At 61.3% G+C, this 21,804-nt stretch overlaps 1 protein-coding gene across 6 annotated transcripts in view; it reads left to right on the top strand.

Annotated features, from left to right (window-relative positions):
- FOXP4 (forkhead box P4) overlaps positions 1-19,581 on the top strand; it is a 53,046-nt gene extending 33,465 nt beyond the window's left edge. For 3 of the 6 annotated variants that reach the window (XM_065039041.1, XM_065039037.1, XM_065039038.1), the window contains 13 exons: positions 596-682; positions 4,656-4,803; positions 5,292-5,496; positions 5,779-5,883; positions 8,107-8,194; positions 10,088-10,171; positions 10,626-10,827; positions 10,930-11,006; positions 11,216-11,317; positions 14,936-15,057; positions 15,182-15,248; positions 15,367-15,533; positions 15,742-19,581. In XM_065039041.1, the coding sequence (XP_064895113.1) occupies positions 596-682; positions 4,656-4,803; positions 5,292-5,496; positions 5,779-5,883; positions 8,107-8,194; positions 10,088-10,171; positions 10,626-10,827; positions 10,930-11,006; positions 11,216-11,317; positions 14,936-15,057; positions 15,182-15,248; positions 15,367-15,533; positions 15,742-15,886 (1,599 nt within the window). In that variant the 3' untranslated portion in view covers positions 15,887-19,581. Of the gene's footprint in view, positions 1-595; positions 683-4,655; positions 4,804-5,291; positions 5,497-5,778; positions 5,884-8,106; positions 8,195-10,087; positions 10,178-10,625; positions 10,828-10,929; positions 11,007-11,215; positions 11,318-14,935; positions 15,058-15,181; positions 15,249-15,366; positions 15,534-15,741 lie in introns of all 6 variants that reach the window. The other 3 variants (XM_065039039.1, XM_065039036.1, XM_065039040.1) reach the window with 1 other exon arrangement.
- Positions 19,582-21,804: the final 2,223 nt, after the last annotated feature.

Below are 21,804 nucleotides of genomic sequence, written 5' to 3'. Positions count from 1 at the left end.
AACAGACCAGGGACCGTGGCTGCTCCCGGCACCTTCCCAGCCAGGAGCCCCCCAGCTCTCGCAACCTTTGCTGGGGTATTTTGGGGCCCCACCATGCTGAGAATGGGGTTTCTCCGCTGCTGAAACACTGGCTTATGTGCCAGAGCACCTGGGCCCCCTTCTCTCGAGGGATCACCCCCCTCCTGGTGTTGCACAAACCCCCAGGACGGCTGCAGCATGCCCAGCATGCACAGGAGTTACTGAGCTGGGAGTTGTGACCCTTCTCCCTGGCGCTGGTGGCAGAAAGCCAGGGCAACTGGTCGACATTAAAACCCAGCAGGTTTGGTACTGGTGCCGTTTGGGAATTTCACTTGCTTTGGGTTCCAGAGCCCGCAGGAGCATGTTTCCAAGGGTTTTTCCACAGCCCTGGCTCTCTGGGCAGGTGCTTTCATCCCGCCGTGCAGCGCAGGCCTGCCCTGCCGGCTCGGTGCCAGGAGCTGTGGCAAAGCGCGGCGCTGGGCGCGGGGCAGCGCAGGCATGGAGACACGAGCAGGGTGTTTCTGCTGCTAATCCCAGTTTCTCTGTCCCCTCCCGTCCCTGCCTCCTGCCCTCCCAGCTGCAGGAATACTACAAGAAGCAACAGGAGCAGCTTCACCTGCAGCTGTTGACGCAGCAGCAAGCCGGAAAGCAGCAACCCAAAGAGGTGAGCTCACGCCAACGGGTTCTGGGCCATCAGATCTGGCTCTGAATCAAAGGGGTCCAGCATAAAACAAGGGGTGTGTGAATCAGCACCAGAGGCAGCCAGTCGGGAGCCAGCGGGGATGGGACATGGGGGCATCGTGTTGCCAGAGCGGCCAGTCCGGGCACTGGGGGTTCTCATCCTCCTTCTCCTCTTCCTCCTTCTCCTCCCTGTCTGTGTTCTGGCACGTGTACCGAGCTGCCCTGTTCTCAGCGCCGCATCCTTGTCAGCACATCTAGAAACCGTGGGCAGCGGCAAAGTTTGTGTGGGCTGGCAGAGCTGCTGGGCCCTCCCCAAATGGAGGGGCAGGTTGCTGCCCCCCAGGACATAGCAAGGGCTCCCCAAATGCTCCTCGCGGTGGGGACAGAGGAGGCTGGGTCAGGTCAGGCAGGAGCACAAACCGGGGCTTTTCCTGCCAGGAAAGGCGGTTCTGCAGAACCCCAGTGCTGCGTGAAATGGCAGGGATGCCGCCAAGGGCTTTTCCAACGGGAGGCGCTCAGACGGGGGATGCTGCCGGACTCCCAGACCCGGGCAGCGGTGGGCCCTCTGCCGGGGAGGTGTTTGCATGGTGAAGTGTTTATCCCGGTGTGATTGCATCAGTCTTGTGTAATGCCCTTTACACAACAGGATTTGCTCTCCTTTCCCACAGCGATGCCCTGCGAGGTGTTGTGTATCAGCAGCGCTCAGTTTTGGGGGTGTCGCACAGGCAGACAGCAGCGCTCCCGTCCTTTTCTTGGTATATTTTTGCCCCTCTCTCTTCCTAGATGGGTGCAGGTGGTACCACCGGGGTGGTATTTTCATTGCATGTGCTGCTGTCTGGTGTCACTGTCCTCTTTACCGGGTGTCCTTCCCTGGGACGTGTCCCCAGCCGAGCATCAGCACAAGCAGCAGAGTGGAGTGCGGGGGCTGCTCATTGTCATCACCCCTCCTGAAATCCAACACCCTAGTTGACACTCATTGATTCTCAGCACTTAAAAATTCAGCTTTCTTTTGAGAAGCAAGCATTTAAGCCCAGGCTGCGCGTTGGGGTGGCTGCAGCGGGGGCTCGACAGCAACACGCTCCCGCGCTGGGGGAACAGGGCAGCGCGAGCGGCTCGGGGTCGGGCCGGCACCCACTCGATCTTTCGAGAGACTCTGACCCGGGCTTTCATTGCGGGATGTCGCTGTATTTACACAGCGTGTGCGGGGTCAGGCTTATCGGAGCCATCTCCAGGAGCTGGAGTAGCTGCTCGTGCTCCAGGAACGGGGGAGGCATAAATCTGAGCTTCCTCAAGGACTTTCCTCTTGGCCGTGGCGATGTTATATTGCAGCAACGTACAGGGATATAATTAAACTCTAACAAAGGGCTTCCTTAACGGGCTCCTGGTTTAAAAAGCTCATGTTAACTTTTAATTAAATGGTACAGAGGAGATGAGAAATTTATCCGCTAAGGAAGTCTGAGTGGCCAGTGATGGGAAAAGGCGCTTTAGGTGGTGCTAAAGGGGTGCGTGTCCAGCTCCCGGCAGCATCACCGCCCCGTGGCCCCAAAAACCAGCGAGAGGGTCCCCACGAGTGGCTGCCACAGAGTTTTCCCTCCCCAGAACCCACGGCCAGGTTTTGCAGGGTCAGCTTCACCCTGCGACTTCAGGCAGCTGCTACTGACAAAGCCTGTGTTGGGCAGCAGCGCGTCTGCCACGAGCAGCGGTGCCGGCACGGGGAATCGCTGGCATGTCGGGGATGCCACCGCGGAGCTGTGGCCGCAGTCGGCTCCTTCATGGAAACCCAGGGCGGTATTTAATTACGGCCCTGCTGCAAGGTTTGTAAACCGAGCACCTTCTGCTCTCTCTGCTCGATTTCAAGGACTCAGCTCGGTGTAATTGTAAGGCAGTGGCTTGTCTGGGAGTGCGGAGGAGGATCAGCAGGTGGGATCGGTGTTGTGCCACCACCGTGCCGGGGAAGGTGCTGGAGCAGCAGCTCATGGAGCAGCAGCTCAGATCTCGGCAGGAGCGGCGCGGCTGGAGGTCCCTGGCGGCGCAGGGAAGGGGAGAGCAGGAAAAGAGGGAGCGCGGAGGATGGAAACGTGTCGGAAGCGCCTGTCGGCAGCATCCTGTCCCAGAGGATGCGGGGGGGCCGCCAGGAGCTGCGCCGCAGCGGGAGTGCAAGGAAGGGGCCGAGCAGGACGGCTGGTCCTGCATCCCGCCGGGACGGGGCTGAGCTGCGGCACATCCCAGCCTGTCCCAGGATGTTCTCCTGCATTGGGTGTAAGGGCCAACCCCCAGCAGCGTCCTCGGCTCGGGGGGCACGAGGAGCTGCAGCTCAGGGCTGGTACAGCTCCAGGCAGCCCCTCGCCCTCCTGAAGCCGTCCTGCTCCTTCCCAGCTCTTTGCCTCTCCAAGCCCAGCAGAGACCCCAATATCTCCTGGGGTGAGGCCGGTGGGCCTCTGTGTGCCCCCAAAGTCGATGGTGGGGGCTGTCCCCGTCCTGAGGGGGGTGGTGCGGGGGGCTGCCTGCTGCCTAACCTCCATGTCAGCTTAATGAACTGCTCCTGTCAGTCCCGCGTGTCACGCCAAAACTCCTCCTGATGTGCTCATAAATCAAAGTGACGGCGGCTCTTACCCCGGTAGCTGCACCCAGTCATCTGCGTCTAATGTACGGCGGGCGCGGGCGACGCTCCGGACCCTGAGCCCCCGCGCGGGGACGGGAGGTGGGACTGGGATGGGGGTGGGGGCCAAACACAGGATCTGGCCCTAACACAGAGGGGCTGGGGGTCCCCTCTGGGAAGGACTCAGCCGGTATTTGCCAGGCTGGGTCTTTCTGAGGGGAGGGGAGCCGAGCAAAGCTAGTGGGGCAGTGGCCGAGGAGAGAGGTTGGCGCTAAGGCTGAAATTCAGGGATCACGGAGAGCAGGAGCCGGGGCTGCGCCAGGTCCCGGGGATCCCTGCTGCACCGGGGCCTGAGTGCCCACGATGCTCAGACCCAGCCAGAAGTTTGAAAAAGAAAGGACATTTCCCATCGCAAAGCTCTTGCACTCATCAGTAAGAATACGGACATGAAAATACTTCTCTTTGGCCAAGCAGTGGGGCTGCAAAGTGCCCCCGGTGGGGAGCACAGTGAGATCGGGGGGAAGCGCCTCGGCACGGGCTCAGCTGATGTGTTTTACCCGGGGGGCCCTGGCACCTCTCCCTGCCACGGAGGGGCCGGGCGGCCGCCAGCCCGTTTCCTTGGCCCCGCACACACCGTCTGCGCACAGAGGGGTTCACGGGGTTGTGGAGACGCCAGCCCTGCTAATGAGGCCGGGGGCAGCGCCCCTCTCCTGCCCGGCTCGCATTAGCAGCTGCCTGTCCCCAGCCCTAATTGAATTCTCTCCCCTTCAGTTAATTCTCATGGATTTCTTGGTGCCTCCCAGGGGACCTGTCCTGCCTAACTAGTTTAGGGCTGGTCGAAGCGCGGCAGCTCCTGGGGACGGGTGGGGGAGTCGCCCACCGGCGGGGGGGTGTTTGTGGCTGGGCTGGGGGCTCCGATGCTGCTGCCCGGGGCTGGGAGTGCTGGGTGTCTGCCCCCCTGCAGATCATTGTTTTCTGTCCCCCATTGAGAACGAGCTCGTAATGGCCATTTTTTGGCAAACAGGGACCGTTTCCCAGCTCCCATCTCGCAGGCAGAGCTGGATCTCCGCTCTGAGCAAGCCCACAGCTCTGCTCACTCCCTCTCGTTTCAGCGCTTTATTTTTCCCTTCCCCTTTCCTTCTCTTCCCCTCCTCTTCCGACAGATCAAAGCCTCCGTCCGGCTCCGCCGCGAGCTGCGCGGGCACAGGCCCTGGCAGCAGCACAGAGGCACACACGGCCGCGGTGCCACCGCCACGGGCGTCCCCGGCCGCCACCGCCGGGCCCGGCCTCCCCGCGCCGTTTGTGCTGCAAGGCTGGAAATAACACGCTTTGATTTCTCCCTTTTGTCTCCCGGCAGCCGTTAGGGAACAAGCAGCTGGCCTTCCAGCAGCAGCTCCTGCAGATGCAGCAGCTCCAGCAGCAGCACCTGTTAAACCTGCAGCGCCAGGGGCTGGTGAGCCTCCCCCCGGGCCAGGGCACCGTGCCCCTGCAGACCCTGCCCCAAGGTAAGGACCCTGCGGGGGATGCGCTGGGGAGGCCGCGGCGGCAGCTGCTCCGGGCGAGGGAGGGGGCTGGGCCGCGGCTTTTCCGATTGTGCCTGTTGAAAGTTTGGGGCCTGATGGCGTTAATGGCTGGAGCAGCCTGGGCGAGTTTGGGCTGGAGTGGGTGCAGGGTTGGGCCCTGCCTGCCCCTGTGGGGGTGCGGGGGGCTGGGGTCCCCTCCCCGCTGGGACAGCTCTACAGGGCTCCTCGGACGCTGCGGGCGGCTTGTTTTGGGGTGTGCACTGGGGCTGTGCAGCCTTTGCTCCCTGGGTGCCAGCACAAAGGGCTGTGCCCAGCTTTGGGGGTGATTTCCCGGTGCACAGTCTGAGCTTTGGGGGCTGAGCTGTGCCAGGTGGGCAGGGCCCGTGGCATCCCGCGCCAGCCCGGTGCGCGGGTGCCGGGGGGGCTGCCCCTTCTCCCGCTGACGGCCGGTGCTTCCTCCCCGTGCGTAGCTGTGTGCCCCTCGGACCTCCAGCAGCTCTGGAAGGAGGTCACGGCCGCCCAGCCCGTCGAGGACAGCATCAAGCAAGAAGGTCTCGACCTCACCACCAACACCTCCAACTCTACCTCGTTTTCGGCCGCCAAGGTCTCGCCTCCCATTTCCCATCACCCTCTGCCCAATGGACAGAGCACCATGCACACGCCGAGAAGGGACAGGTAGAGCCGGGTTGGGCCCTGGCACTCTGTGTTTTTACCCCCAGAGAGGTGGAAGGGGCCGGGATCTGTCACCTGTGGGCTGGCAACAGGCTTGGGAGGGCTGGGGGTTTCTGCCCACCCCATAAGCAAATGCTATTGCTGTTTTGCTGCACCCTTGTGCCCACAGAGGACATGGAGCCATTGCTGTGGGGTCTCCCATGGGTCCCCAAGGGCTGGCCTTGTGCATGGGAACGCTGGAGCATCACAGCAGCCCCTCTGATGGTCCTTTTCCCTCTTCTGCAGCTCTTCCCACGAAGAGACCCCCAGCTCCCACCCACTCTACGGCCACGGAGAGTGCAAGTGGCCTGGCTGCGAAACCCTCTGTGAGGACTTGGGACAGTTTGTCAAGTAAGTTTCACCCTTTTTGGGGAGGTTTTCCTGGACTCGGGGAGAGCCCATGCTCTCAGACCGGGACAGCATGGGGCTGGCAGGCGGGAGACCTTGAAACAGGTCCAGACACCCCAAAGACTGTCTGCCTAGAGCTGGGGGGCCCTGTGCAAAAGGAGGAAACACCAGGGATTGCTGCTGGAGGAGAAGAGACCCACCGGAGCAGGCAGGAGCAGGCAGCAGGCAGGGGGGGTTGCAGCTCCCTCCTGGGGGGCAAGGCGGGGGGAAGCAGATGGCAGCGCGGCCGCCCGCTGCTGCTGCTTGTGGGCTCCGGCACTGACTGATTAACTCTGCTGTCGAAGAGCCCTCTGCTAGCGTCAGGGTCAAACAAATTGTTTTCACGCTTCGTCAGAGGTTTACTTAATTAGTTCATTTGCAATTAGATCTCTTTGTAGCCAGGATTTTTAGCAAAGACATCAGAAGGAACTGACGGGCTTGCTTGCTGCTTTCCCCCCGCCTCTCCGACTGTCTGCTTGGCACCACAGCCGAGATGCTCCGGTGTGCGTTTCGCTCCTATTCGGCGAGATTTTGGGTTTTTAGAAGCGATCCCATCTGCTGCCATGTGCTTGGGGTGGCTCCAGCGGAGCATCCCTCGGACCGCGCCAGCCTCCCGTTCCAGGGACGGAGCTGGACAGAGACCTTGCTGGGAGGAGGAGGAGGAGGAGGTGCGAAGGCCGCCTGGGGAGGCCGCAGGAGCGTTGCCTGGTGGTGACTGAGCGAGGGAATGAGTCAGGCGCCTGCGTCCGCCTTCCTCTGACTCACAGGGTGAACCCGGATAAGGCATCTCCTCTCCGGGCATGTTTACATGGTGGGGCAGATCAGCAAGTTTGGCTTTGGGAGCTGCATCTGGGGATGGCCAGGGCTGGAGGGTCCCTGTGTCCCACCTGCCTGTCCCCTCTCTGCCAACGTCAGCATGTCTTGGGGTGTAGGACAAACAGACAGAAAGCTTGCAGCTCCCCAAGCCTGAGCCCAGCTGCAGCCTGGGCCTGGCTTTGAGTCCGAGCCTTGAGCCTCAGCCCAGGAGGCCTCAGCGCCGGGGTGCAAAGGGGCAGCACGTCCTCTGAGCAGCAGTTTCTAATCACCTGTGAGGGCCGGTGGGAGCCGTCTCTGGTCCTGCTCAGCGCAGCCTGGGCTCTCGATGGCCTTTCCCGGTAGAAGCGGCCGTGCCTGGCTCTGCGTGCGGGGAGAGGAGCGGCGGTTGGTCCGGCCGCAGCCCTGCGGGGTTCGCTCGCACGCGGGCTTGGCAGCTGGTCCATGTACCAGACTTGTTTGTGCAGGTTGGGGCTGGAAGCCTCTCACAAACAGCCGGGCGAGACTCCCGCTGTCTTCCACATCCAGACCAAGGGCAGACACTCCTGGGGAACCTTCTCCTGGGACATCTCAGCAAAAGTATCTCAGTCTTGGTCCTGGAGAATGTTGACCTGTGACCCTGGGATGCCTGCATGTTTCCCCATGTAGGTGCCACCTTTTGGGCTGGCCCTGGGGTGGCCCTGCTGCTGTTTGCACCCCCCTCTCACCTGTCCCCCTCTGGTGAGGACCCCCGTGTTTGCACCCGCCCCAGCGAGGACACAGCCCGGCCACACGACGCTGTCAGGGCTGCACGGTCAGGGCTACGCGGTCAGGCCTGGGTGCATCCCCAGCTGCTGCTTTGCTGGGTCTGGGGGTGGGGACCCCACAAGGCGATGTGGGGTGTCCCTGCAGCCAGCAGTGTCACCCGCTGATGGCCTCTGACTGTCCCCTTCCCAGGAGGGAGGGAGGGAGGGTGGCGAGGACCAAAGGTCCTGGTGCTTTTTAAACATAAAGTGCCTTGTAAACATGAGGCACGCAAGCAGTAGGATGAGGAGCGCTCTGGAAATGTCACCCTCTGCCTTCAGGGGTTTCCGCAGAGGGTGTAAGTAAATCTCCATAAAGCCGCCTTTGTCCTGGAAACCTGCTCCTCAGGTCGGGCGGCTCCTGCCCTTCTCAAGGACTTTCCATCAACCAGCAGCTCCTCCTGAACACCCAGGTGCTGCTGGGGTCTGTACAGCCGCCCTCCAGCCCAGGTTTGGGGAGGAGGCACAGCCCAGTTTGCTTGGCTGCCTTTGTGCCTCAGTTTCCCTTCTGCTCGTCGCACTTTGGGCACCACTGACGTGGGCAGCATTTTGGGCATGTCCAGGCATAACCCCCCCGTGTTCTTCTCCCCAGACACCTCAATACAGAACATGCACTTGACGACCGCAGCACAGCCCAGTGTCGAGTCCAGATGCAAGTGGTACAGCAGCTGGAAATACAGGTGGGTACGGCCCCAGCCCCAAAGGACACACGTTTTAAAAGCTGCCTCCTTTCTGACTCCACGTGCTGTGTCTCGGCTGCTCTCTGCAGGAATGGGTAGCAATCAGGGACCCCCAGAGAGATCCCCCGGTGCCATGTGGGCTCATTTTAACCCTCCTTCCCAAATAGGGGGTATCAAGACCTGGAGGGACCTCAGACGATTTCCCCCTCTGATACCAGCATCCCTGCACAATTGTCCTGGGGCTGGAGGGAGGAAGGGACAAGCCACCCCTCCTGCCCAAAGCGGCCCTGTGGGTACAAGGAGGTGGCACAGACCTGGAAACCACAAGTGACCATGGGGTTTACCCACAGGCGGGACATGAGTTCCTGTGCCCCAGCCCTCGTGCCCGGCTGTGCCACCATAGCGGGAGCCACAGGGCTGCTGGGCTTCATGGAAATCAGGCCACTTATTTCGGTGTCTTTGGAGCCCAACCTCAGGGTGCTATTTTTGGAAAAGCAGTTCTTTAAATAGTGCTTTTCCCAGCATCTTGGCCTCCCCAGCGTGCCGTGTGTAATTCGGTTAATAGAGAAGGGAGGAGGGAAAACAGGAGGAAATGGAGGGTTTTCATCTTGGGACTTAAAAGCCATGGAGGGGGAAGGTGGGACGGGGCAGGGGTCCGTCAGAGGGTCGCGCACCGAGACCTCCATGGTGCGAGGGTGCCCGGGGGGTGGGCCAGGGGCTGGCGGGAGCTGGACGCGGTTGTGCCCATGGCTGTGCATGGCGGCGGTGGCATCCCGGGGGATGCCAGCCTGGGGGGACAGTGGGACATGGCGTGGGGCAGCCTTGGCAGCCGCCCACAGTGACAGTAATGGGGCTGTGGAGTGGGGGAGACGCAGCAAAACCTTCCTGGGTGGGAAGCATCCTGCTCCCCAGCCCTCGCTAGAGCGAGAGGTTGAAAGTAATTACTGGGGCTTAAAGAGAGGAGGGGAAGAAGGAAAAAAAAAGGCAGGGAGGAAAAAAAGCAAGCTGAAGGGTGAGCAGAAAGCTGTGTGTGCAGAGAGGAGAACCTGCCACCAGAGCTACCAATTATAAAGTTTTCAGCGCAGAGCCCCCGCTGTGCCGGCGGAGAGCGTCTGCATCACGAGGGGAGACCTGTCAGCTCTAATGAGCACCACGACAGCACGAAAGCATCCGAGCTGCTCCAAACTTGCGGCAAACTCCGCTCCGGCTCCTGCTTTAACTCCTTCCTCACCCGGCTCCAGCGCCCGCCCGGGGAGGGGGCTTGGCTGGGGGGAGCCGGGGACACGGCCGAGCCCCGAGCTTGAGGGGTCCTGGTGGAAAGGGAAGGTGACGGGAAGAGAGCGGGTGTCAGATCCCATCGCCTCCGCCAGGCTCAGAGTCTCTCCTGGTGCCACAGTGAATATTTCACCCTTCTCCGCACTCCGGGGAGTAAACAGGCGGGAGCGTGCAATTAAAGCGATGTTGTGTGTCCAGGTGGATGGATGGACGGACGGAGGGATGGGTGGATGGACAGGGGGTGAGCAGGAAGCGGTAGAGGCTGGAGGAGGGTGAAGGGGACACGGATGGCTGGCACAGGGACCAGAGCTCCCAGGAAGGAGCGCGAGGGCTGCAGCGGGTGGCTGGGACGTGTGAGGCTCCGTTTCATCACAGATCTTTCATCCGGCTGCACACGTGGAGCCAGAGCAGCAGCAGCACCTGTGTCTGCGGCACGGGAGCCGAGCCCCCGCGGAGCCGCGGTCCCACTGGGGCGGCAGGAGGTGGCTCCTGGGGACACAGGAGATGCTGCCTGCCCGCAGGCAGGGCAGGGGTCTTGGCGGGCAGCTCCCCCAGCCCTGGGCACCTCCACGGCCGTCTGACCTCCTGACCACCTCTTCTGCCTCTTACCTCCTGCAGCTGGCGAAGGAGAGCGAGCGTCTCCAAGCGATGATGGCCCATCTTCACATGAGACCTTCAGAGCCAAAGCCTTTCAGCCAGCCTGTAAGCGTGCGTACCCCTCCTGCCCTCCTACACCCCCACAGCCGCCCCCTTTCCCTCCCTCGCCCTCGTCACTGGCTGCCGTCCCCTCCCTGCCCTCTGCATGGTCACCACGGCGCTGCATGGCCCAGCTGGACGGGCTCCCAAAGATGGACGTGCCCTGAGCACGCTCCGGCGCAGGTAGCCTGGTCCCTTGTGCTGGGACAAGGCATCAGGAGCGAGAGGCAGCCTGTGCTGGCGTGTTGTGCTGCTCCACGGGCTCAGAGTGCAGGAGATGCATCCCCTCCCGCGGTTGCATCACATCCCTGCCGAGCCCAGCAAGTCCCCCGCTGCAGCCCTTCTCTCCTGCTTTGCCGCACGAGCCGGCTCAGCCCCACGGAGCTGCGAGGGCTCTGCCAGCCCCTGCCGTCCCTGTGCCGGTGCCCACACCTGCCCTCCGTCCCTCCTGTCCCTGCAGCTGAACCTGGTCTCCAGTGCCACCCTCTCCAAGAGCACTTCCGACACGTTCCCCGACGGTTTACCTCATCCCCCCACCTCTGCCACGGCGCCCATCACCCCCCTGCGGCAGGGCCCCTCCGTCATCAGCTCTTCCACTCTACACAACGTGGGACCCATCCGCAGGAGAAACTCGGAGAAGTTCTGCACCCCAATATCTTCAGGTGAGCTCGGGGATGGGGCTCTGCAGCCTCCATCACGCAGCTGCGGCTCCCGAAGTGGGTCACTTCACCCCCTGCCTCCCTATTTCTTGTCCCCCTCTCCAGAACTCGCACAGAATCACGAGTTTTACAAAAACGCAGATGTCCGGCCGCCCTTCACGTACGCCTCGCTCATCCGGCAGGTGAGTGGCTCCCCAGGGCACAGGGTTCAACTCCGCACCCCAAGACCTGCCCACAGGGCACAGCCATGCTGTTCCCCGCTTTCTCAGTCCTGGGGGAGCCCCCACACCTGCTGTACCCCCATTTCTGCCCCTCATGCCTCACTGCGGGACGGGTGTCAGACCCCACAGGACGTTGTGAGTGATGCTTTTGTCCCCTCTCTGGTTTCCAGGCCATCCTGGAGACCCCCGACAGGCAGCTAACGTTGAACGAAATCTATAACTGGTTCACGCGGATGTTCGCCTACTTCCGGAGGAACACGGCCACCTGGAAGGTGAGAGCAGCCCCGCTCGGCGCTGCAGGAGATGCTTCAGCTTGTGTGGGCACCTGTGGTAAAAGACCAGTTCATTGCGCAGCCCTGAGATGGCACAGGAAACGATTTTTTGGATAAATCCCAAATTTTCCCCCAAAAATGCATCCCTAGTCGCTGGGGCCACATCATGCATGCAGCATGATGTGGCAAAGGGCTGCGCTGTAGAAACCTGGGGCTTTCTGCGGAGCTGGGGCTGGAGCGGAGCTGGGAGAAGGGCAGAGAAAATAGAGACTGGAGACAGCAAATAAGGTCACTGCTGACCCGGGGGCAGGGACGCTGCACACAGGAGATGCTGCAGGTGCGGGTGCTGGTCCGTGGGGATGGGTGGTGTCTGGGGGACCGTGGGTGAGCGAGACCCCACACGGTGCCTGTGCCCAGCTGCGCACACAGGGCTGCATGTGCGGGTGCTGAGGGGTTTGGCACCAGGGGGTGGTTTGGCACTGGCCTGGGCTGACGGGTGTGGATTTTGGGACAGCACCTGGGCACTGGGGCTGCTCCCCCTTGGTTGTGTAGAAATCACTAAATCTGTGAGAAATGAGAAAACTCATTGTGGAGGGAAGGGGCGGTTGTGAGAAGGAGCAGTTGTTGCCCCAGCCAGGAAGGATTGGTTGAATGTTTCCTGCTGCACGTGTTTACTGAGACGGCTTCAGGGAAACGAGCAGCAACGTGGCTGAGGGAGGCAAACACTTAAAAAGCAGAATGAGAATAAGCAAGATGCATTTTGAAAGGGTTAAGGAGGAATCGGTTATTCTGGAGCCCGGGGCCCCCGTGTGTTGCTGCTGCAGATCGGAGCTGCCTGCGGCGGGGGATCGGTTCAGCGCAGCCAACTTTGGGTGAACAAACGGGTGTTTTGGCACCCGAGTGCAGGAGGCGGTGCCGGCTGGGGCAGGCGCGTCCGAGCATCCCCGGGGAGGCGGATGTGGGACTGGCAGGGGTGTCTGGGCTATTTTTGGTCCTGGCCGTGTCGCTGCGTGGGTCTGGAGTCCCCCTCACGGCACGGGAGCGGCACTGCAGGCACCGCGCCGGAGCAGCACCGGCCAGCACCGGGACACCCGGCGCTGGGGACACTGCAGCGCTGGGGACACCCGGCTCTGGGGACACCCGGCTTTGGAGACACGCTGGAAGGGACGGGCACCGTGGGCAGAGCCCACTGCGGCCGGCAATGCTCCCAGGATGGTGTGTGGCCGTGGGCAGAGCAGGGGCCGTCTGGGACAGCATTTTTCCCACTCTGTGCCTCTGTTTCCCCATCTGTAGAAGGAAATAATGGTGGGTGAAGATGCCTTTCTCCTCGCCTTCTACTAGCTGAAAGGAATAAGTGTTTTGGGGATTTTTCTTTGTGATTCACCCACACCCTGTGTCACTCAAGGGCAGAGTTGATGGCTCAGAGGGGCATCCCCAACCTCCTGGTTCCCTTTTTGCTGCTCTTTATTTTCTCCTGCTCCACCACCAAAAGGGATGTTGAGGATTAAAAAAAGCTGGGGGGCGATGATTCACTTCACAACTCTCAGTGCCCAAGGCCAGACTTCTCGTCAAGGCGGGGGATATGCAGGAAAAAAATAAGGTATTTCCGCTCTTCAGAAAACCACCATTTCTGCAGCAGCTTCTCCCTGGTGTCCTGCCCGGGCTGGGACGGGTGCGGGGCCGAGCTGGGTCCTGCCCCACAGCGGGACAGAGCTGCGGGGGGCCCATGGGGAGACCCCCGGCACATCACGAGGAGCGGGGCGGGGGGCATAACGCAAACATCATTAGAAAAGACAAAGACGAGGAGCAAACAGAGCAGCCAAGTCTGGCACTGAACAAACACTCAGAAATGCAAAAGCCATGTTAGGATGATGCAGGGACCCCCCCCAGCGCCGGGGGGGGAGATTCCCATGTTTGGGGGGTCTCGCCAGGCACCTGTGTGTCCTGGGACCAGCACCCAGTGCCAGGGACGGGACATCCCAGCTCCAATGCTGCTGAATCGTGTCCTGCCTGGTGTCAGGATGTATCTCCACTTTTGGCTTTGCAAATTCATGTTCCCTGGAAGCAGGGGGGCCAGGGGGTGTCAGGGGACAGGGACAGGGCTGCGTCACCACGTGCAGGACGGTTTTGGCTTTGCCATGTTTCGTGCCATCAGTCAGGGCTTTGTTTGGAGGAGGAGGAAGGAGCGCGGGGCAGGATCCGGCACCGGCGCGGAGCAGTTCCTGTGTTTGGCTGCCGGGGACAGGGGTTCAAGGCAGCGGCCGCCCCGGCCCCCCAGGCACGGGCGAGGAGCGGGGGGTGCACAGAGACGGTGCGAGGGCAGAGCAGGGACCGGGGACTTGTCCTGCGCCATCACTGCCCGGGGAGCGCAGCAGGGCCTGGGGTCCCCCCGGGATTTGCAGCTGCCGGGCTGTCTGTGCGCGGTGCCCTGCTCTCCGGGTGCTGCCAGCACGGGGTTTGAGGACGAGGGACGCTGCCTGTCACCGTGGGACCCGGCTCTCAGCACGGCCACCGCGGCAGTGCCGGGCACAGCGGCATGGCCAGGAACAGTGGGGTGGCCAGGGGGCAGCTGGAGGATGGACGGGTGGATGGATGGATGGACGGACGGACGGACGGATGGGAAGGAGCCCAGCTTTGTTTGGTTTTGTCCTTAAATTAAAAAGAAAAAGGGGCGACAGTGCAATTTGATGAGTTTCCGGGAGCTCCAACACTTTCCAGCGTGGGGGGGTTCGGTCCTTGTGTCTCCTTTTGCCTTGTTGTGTTGGCCGGCTCCTTTGTTTATACAGCCCCCATTCGACCTTTTAAATTGCTGTTAATGTTTTAGCGTAACGAATTAGTCTCTCATCACGAATCAGGACTCGAAATAAAAAAAAAATATAAAAAAAGAACCCTCCGAGGCCAACTTGCTGAAATTGGGGTCATTCTCATTTGCAAGGCAGAGAATCCGAGAACCTTAATGCAAGGAAATTTATTCAAAGGCAGAGCCCCGGCGTGATTAGGCCCTTTGTAATTATAGCTCGGAGAGATTCCACTCCAGCCTCCTGCCTCCCTCATGGATTAGCAAGTGAGTCGGAAAAATACACAGGATTTAATTAGAGGCAAATTAAAATTGGTAATGAAATAGGGGCAGTAGCAAATGGCAGGGAGTTGGAAGGGGAAAAGGGAGCTGGTATCTCTCGGGGCTGCACTGTCTGCCTACGTGTGCGTCTCTTTATTTTACATTTAGAAATGTAAAGATGGTCGATGTAAAGAAGAAAGGGAAGGAAAGGACCAAAATGGGAGGGTGGGGGGAAAGAAAAAGAAAGAAAAAGACTTGCTGGCTTTGCTGAGCGAGCTGCAGCTCCCGGGTCCTCGCTGGTGTGGCCCGTCCTTGTCCCGCTCTGTCCCATCTCCCTGTGTCCGGCCGGGGTTGTGTCCATGCTGCGTCTGGAGGGCTCAGCTCCCGAACCTGCTCGGTTCTGCTGGGATGCACGAGCGTTTGCAGCATCACGGGCGCTGGGCTGTGGACAAGCTGAGCTCGGCCGGAGCCGTGGGGACCCGCGGGGCGGGAGGAGGAGGATGGGGAGGAGGGTGCGGGCGAGGGCCGTGCCGCTGAGCTCTCTGCTGCCCTGCCCACAGAACGCCGTCCGCCACAACCTCAGCCTGCACAAGTGCTTCGTGCGCGTGGAGAACGTCAAGGGAGCCGTCTGGACCGTCGACGAGCACGAGTACCAAAAGCGAAGGCCACCAAAGATGACAGGGTGGGTCCGGCTCCCCTGCGGGACACGGCCCCGCAGCCGCTCCCGTGCCCAGCGCTGCTCCAGCCCCCGTCCCTGGGCCGGGAGCGCTCAGCCGTGCATCGTTCCGCTTCCTCTCTTTCTGCAGGAGTCCGACTTTAGTCAAAAACATGATTTCAGGACTCGGTTACGGAGCACTTAATGCAAGTTACCAGGTAAGGACCCAGACCCATCCCTGGCAGGGGACACTAAACCTTTGCCGCTCCCCCGTCCCGTTTTCCATCGTGGTCTCATGTCCTCCGTGCCTTGAGCTGCTGCTGTTCTGTGTCGCAGGCGGCGCTGGCAGAGAGCAGCTTCCCGCTGCTCAACAGCCCCACCATGATCAACACCAGCTCGGCCAGCGCCATGCTGCACGTGGGCCACGACGACGTGAGCAGCACCGTGGAGCAGGTCAACAGCAACGGCAGCAACAGCCCGCGCCTGTCCCCGCAGCAGTACAGGTCAGCCTGGCCGCGGACAGGGGTGTTACAGGGGGTTTTGGGGATAAGAGACAGTGGCACTGCGGGCACCAGGAGTGACTCGTTGCCTCCTGTGGCTCCTGTCCCTGGGTGAGGGGCAGCCAGGGGATGGGAGGGTTTGGAGCAAGAACTTTGGGGGGTTGCAGCTGGTGGGACCGACTCCCCGAGGCTGAAGGCTTCCCCCCCACAGCCACCCAGTGCACGTGAAGGAGGAACCAGCCGAGGCCGAGGATGACAGCAGACCTGTCTCGCTGATGGCCACCACCAACCAGAATGTGACGATTCCTGACGACAGGGACCTGGAGGAGGAGCTGCCAGTGGAAGACTTGTCCTAAGGACCCCTTCCTCCTCCCCACCGCGGGGAAACCCTTCCCACCCTCCCGGCCGGAGACCAAGCGACAGCTCCCACCTCCCCAAGGTGACCTTCGGCGTTCACCTGTTTTCTAAAGGCACTTCACAAAGCAAAAGGGTTTCCTTGGTGCAACAACCTGTTGCTGTCGGCGCATCCCTTCCACCCCCCACTGCCCCACACCACGGCTCCGGTGACTGACCGACCCTTGCCGCAGGGACATCCCGCGACATGAGAAGCAAAAACCCAAGAGCTGGACTTTTTCCTCCCCTTCTTCCTTGGTTAGTGACTGGTGAACGAGGATGGTAGGTTGTTTCTGTCCGAAATGGTCCCTCCTTCCTCCCCTGTGCGCGGTGGGCACGGGAGAGGCAGCTCCAAGCCCTCTTCCCAGCGATGCTCCAGCCTCCAGTGACCGCCCGGGAGGGAAGGCGATGGCAGGGACCCGCTGTCACCTCTCCGTGCCTGGTGGGTTTTGCACTAGGAGGGACTGTGGACCCTGCCCACACGCTGCCTCCACCCAGCTTTGGGGGAAGAAACAGCAGAAATGGGGGCGAGTCCTCTGCCATGGCCTGGATGTCGGGCTCGCACCGTTGTCTCGTGCTGGGAAAGGATGAGGACTGGCGTGTCGGTGGGCCTGTGTCCCCTTGGCTGTGTCACCTCCGGCAGGTTGTTAAACCCCCAGCAAGCAGAGCAGCCCACACCGGGTTTGCCACCTTCCCCGAGCCCCCCGGTCCCCACTGGTGGGGCAGCTGGTGACACCCAGCAGCGATGACCGTCCCCAGCTGGCCACCAGCACCAGGCAGCAAGGACATGTCCCTGCGTCCTTCTCTGTGTCAGCTGCAGTGGGTGTCACCTCTCCCAGCCCACAGGGGGTGGCCAGTGGCTCCCGGTGCCACACGTGCCCGGTTCCTCCACCGAAGCCGGGCAGGGGCTCCGAGGCACCGATGCGGGTGACAAAGCCAACCCCGCTGAAACCTCGTGGCGGCCAAACGTGGCCGTGGCCAGCGAGCAGCGCCTGCTGCCGCGAGGGCTCCACTTTCATCTTTGCGTTATCCTTTTGCGTGTGTGTGCATCCAGATGGGAAGATACCAAAAGATTTCTCGAGACAGAAGGTCCATAGTTCAGGAGAACAGATGGTATTAATGCCAAAAAAAAAAAATAATAACGAGAAGAACACACCCAAGCAGCCCTCTGCTCCCTGCTCCTTCTTTCCGTGGTGGTGACGTGGGTACCAGCGCTGGCTCATCCCAGCCGCAGCTGTAGCCTCCCCAGTGTCCTGTGCTGGCCCCGGGGACCAGCAGCATCTGGGTGCCCTGGCACGCACCGGGCTCTGGGGGGACTTGCTGTGGTAGACATGGAGCTGCTCTCATTGTTGAGCCCAGCTCGGGGCTCCCCCAGAGCGCTGCTGCGTCCCTGCCTGTCCCTGTCCCCGGGTTGGGATGGTGGCAGCTGGGGCTGTGTCACTGCCCAGCACACGGTCCCCTGCCCCAGATCCTGGTGCCAGCACCCCTGGAGCTGCGTTTTGGGTTGAAAATGCAATATGCAGCTTTGAGCCGGGGGTTGTGTGCTTGTTTGTCCACATGCGTCCCCTGTGTGATGGCCCTGGGGACACCTGTACCTCAGCTCGTCCCAGCGCATCCTTCTCGCTGCCCGTTGCATCTTCAGTGCCTGCAGAAACGGGGGGTCCCTGGCTCCCCCGCAGCCACCAGTGAGGCTGAGCAAGGCGCCCCGCCATGCCCCTCCGCTGCCCCGGCACCATCCAGGGGATGCCGAGACCCTTGGGGAGCAGCACTGGGGCCATTAATGGGGTTCACCATCACCCATGGCTGGTGCTGCAAAGGGGCCCTTTTATCTTGCTAAAAACCCAGAAAATCATGCACAACCTGGTGCCCCAGCCCACACGTGTGCAGCCGTGGGTGCTGTGTGCCGTGGGTGCTGTGTGGCATGGGTGCTGTGTGGCGTGGGCGCTGTGTGCCGGGGCACTCAGTGCTGTGCTTGGTGCCGTGCCGATCCGTGCTGGCCCTCGCTAGGTGTCTCCACTCGCCCCGTGTGTCCCGCAGCCGCTCGCTCGTCTGCTGCCGTGTCAGGGTGAGGAGGTTCTCCAGCCGCCGCGGCCCCGCCGGGCTCTGCCGGACTCCGAAGCCCTTGCCCTGGCTGGGGTGTGAACCGAACCCCGTCCCTTGCAGTCTGGTGCAGCCCTGTCCCCTTGTACCTCCAAAGCACCAGGGGGGCCGCAGCCATCCTGTACTTCCCCTACTTGCTTTCCTTTTCCCTTTTTTTTGTTTTTTTTTTTTTCTTTTTTGGTCTTTCGATGTTAAGTTATTGTTTCACACAGGTTTACAGCTGCGGGGTGGGTGTTGCTGGTGTCGCACGTTGCTGCTTTACCTGTGTGGAGGAGCGGGGAGCTGCTCGGGGTGTGGGGGCGCAGCCCCTCGGCAGGATCCCCTGCCCCATCAGGCTTTTGGGTTTTTGCTTTGCATGTCCCCACTGGGGGACAATTGTGCCTCTTAGGGCAGCGCCAGCACCCGGTGTCACCTGCGTGCTCCAGCGTGTCCGGGAGGACACCCCGGTGTCCCTGGGGAGGGAACGACCTGGCCGTGTACTGGGAGTGACCTGGTTTGTACTGGTGTCATCGTCCTTCCGCAGAGGGGGAGGTTTTGCAGCCCAGTGCTGTGGGCGCTCGGGAGCTCGCTGGGCTGCGGGGACCCCCCGCTGTTTCAGGGGTGTTTCAGCAGCTGCTCCCCTTGGTTTGCTCCTCCTGGGTCCTTTCCCTCCTCTTCCACCTGCTCTTCAAGTCTAATTTCTTAGCAGCTCGCAGCCCCCCGTTGTTTCACATACGGTTCAGCCAAACCCCCGGCGTGCCCGGCGCTGGCGACCCCCCCAGCGACCCCACGGGTCCCGCTTGCGGGGTGATTTATAGTTTTTTAAGCTTTTCCAGAGGTACTGACATCCCCGCGACGGCTCCCGGGGCGGGACGAGCCGTGTGCCCCCGCGGCTGCAGCCAAACTCCCCACCGCCGGCGCCCCCAGCCCCACGGGCCAGCCTGGCGCCTTCCCCTCCGCGCTGGACATTGCCGTAGGTCCTCAGCTGCCATCCTGGCTCCCAAGAGCACTATATATATATATATTATATATATATAAATAAATATATAAATATAAAGGAGGGTTTGTTTTTTACACACGTGCACAGGTTTGGAAAGTCCTGTGGCTCCGGGTGGTGCTTCGGTTGCTGAAACGGGAATCACGAGGGGTGATTTGGTGAGAAACGCGCCCGCTTTGGTACTCAGGGGTGAATGTAAGTGGTTCTCTCGCCGCCGCGGCCCGGCCCATCCGCGCGCGGCTCCCGCGGCCCCGGTGGCGCCTGCGCCCCGTCCCTCACCCTCCGCTTTAGCTTTGCTGGTTTGGATTTTACAGGATTCTGCATGTGTTACCTCAAACGCGCGCTGGGCGGGGGGGAGAAGGATAAAGGACCAAACGCAACGTGTGGCGGAGTTGTATGTCTGTATATACTGAGATATATATATACTGGGTTTAAACCTACCAACACCAATTGTTCTTTTTGGTTTGTTTCTGTTTTCTTTGTTTTACTGCCTGTTTCTTTCCCCCGGGGCAGTTCCGCCAGGGGCAGGTTTGAGCACCTCTCTGAGTAAAGGCGTTTTTCCAGTGTCTCCCACTGAAGGAATTGCTCAGTTTTCCGTGTTTTTCTTCGTTTTCCGATGATTTTCCCCGACGAGCGAGCACGGGCCGAGCCACAGGGTGGTCAGAAACCAGCGCTGGGAGGGATGGGGCGCTGGGAGCGCTGCTGGGGGCAGCGGAGGCGAAGGGAGAGCAGCAGCTGAACCTGCGATAAACCAAAGGGGTTTTGCTTTGTTTACACGCCCGCCCAGCCTCACGCTCCCACGGCGGTTTGTCCCGGGAGCGCTGGGGACAGGAGGGCCAGGCTGGAGCCGGGGTTTGGGGACCCCCGCACGGTGTCCCCGGTGGGTGCCAGGGCTGGGACACCCCGGTCCCCAGCCTGCTCCGGGGACGCTCCAGCCCGGCCACAACCTTTTCCTTTCCTTTTTCTTTCCCCTTTCTCCGTCCTCTCCGGCGCCGGGTGGGAAGGTGACGCTGGCGGGGGACGAGGGCCGGGGGGCGGCGGGCAGGAGGACGGGGGTAAACCGACCCTTCCTCCTGCCGCCCCCCTCGCGCTGTGTAAAGGAAATAGCGTCGCTGTGTATTTGTACTCTGAACTTCCGTGTGTCTGCTTTGGCAGACGGTAAACCCTTGTACAGTAGATCTAGCTGCATGTAATCTGTATGGACAATGGCATTATAAAATGCAATAAAATAAGTTACCTATCGCGCTGCTGTGCTGCTGCTTTGTTATGGTTATTGATAAAAGAAAAGATGTGCTGGTAACCTCGCACTTTGCTCCCTGCATCCCTGGAACCGAGGAAAGGCCTGGATTTCCTGCATGTGCTGATGGAAGGACAGAGCACCCAGCTGGGCTGGGGGATTCCTGCAGCTGGGATGGGATGGGATGGGATGGGATGGGATGGGATGGGATGGGACGGGACGGGACGGGATGGGATGGGATGGGATGGGATGGGATGGGATGGGGTAGCAGTGGCCCCTGGAAAAGCGCACCAGCAGCTCAGCCAGGAGGGTCCCTCCCCTTCCTCACAAACAGCCGCTGCAGGGCTGGGAAGGGTTTTCCTGGAGGCTGCGGCCAAGGTGAGTTGCTGCATGTTCACTGCGGTGAAGATCAGCCTGTTCAAATGAAAAATAACAACTACTAAGAAGTTAATAATTAGGAGGTAAGAGGGTTTTTGCTACAGCTCTTAGGGAATTCTTCTCCTCTCTCTTCTTTAACCTGTTTGTTAAGCCCCGTCCTGCAGCGAGGCCCCTCTGCCGCCCGCGCAGCCCCGCGGCCCGGCCGCGCCTGGCTCCCAACCGCGGCTCCCCCGCCAATATTAATAGACTGTTAGATCCCCTTTCCCTCCACCGCCCCGTCTCGGCCAAACTTGCTTAATCTTTTTTCCAGTGGCCCTTTTCCAGGGCTCTTTGAGCCCCAGCCAGCTCGCCGGTGGCTTCCTGGGGCGCTGAACGTGCCCCCGGCGCCCCCCAAGGCTGAGCCAGCACCCATGGGTGCACTGCACAGGCCACGCGGAGGGGACCGTCCCCAGCCTCCCGCGGGGAGGGCGCAGGGGATCGCGAATGGGCACGGGCTGTCGATGGCTTGGGGAGCATGTGGCTTTGATTGATTTAACACTTGGAGAAAGAGCTTTTAACTTTTAAACTAGAAACGTTTTTTTCCTTTTATTTTTCGCAATGGACATGAAAGTGTCCTCGGTCTGATTGCTGAACCGGTCTGGGGACGGGGGAAGAGGCTGGGACCAGCCGCCCCCTTCCTTCCACTCCGGGGTGCAGAGCAACCCCGTGCACCCACAAACGGGTGGCAGAGGCGCCCAGCGCTCTGCTGCCCCTTGGGAACCACGTTCCTGAGCTGCTGAGTGTCCCCATCCCTGAGGTGCCCAGTGTCCCCATCCCTGAGGTCCCCGTTGTACCCATCCCTGAGGTGCCCAGTGTCCCCATCCCTGAGCTGCTGGGTGTCCCATCCCCGGTGCACCCGTATCCTCCTCGGCCATGCTCTTCATGCCTCAGTTCCCTTCCCTGCCAAAGGCCCCGATGATGCCCCCAGAGGTCACACTCCCCCCAGCACTGTTGGGGGGCCGAGCCCCCAGGCCGAGGTCCCCCCGCTGTCCCCCGGGTGCAGCCGTGGCAGGTGGCGGTGGGGGGGCTGCCCCACCGAGCACAGCACGATGCTCCCCCACCACTCACGTGCTGCTGCCCCCCAAAGCAGCACTTGCACGCAGCCCCCGGACGGAGTGGCGCTCAGGGGAGGGGGAAGTCTTTAATTTTTC

This window comes from Columba livia, chromosome 22, assembly GCF_036013475.1.
Source record: "Columba livia isolate bColLiv1 breed racing homer chromosome 22, bColLiv1.pat.W.v2, whole genome shotgun sequence".
NCBI classification, from domain to species: Eukaryota; Metazoa; Chordata; class Aves; order Columbiformes; family Columbidae; genus Columba; species Columba livia.
The sequence above is the reverse complement of the archived record's forward strand: the minus strand, read 5'-3'. Positions and strand labels throughout refer to the sequence as shown.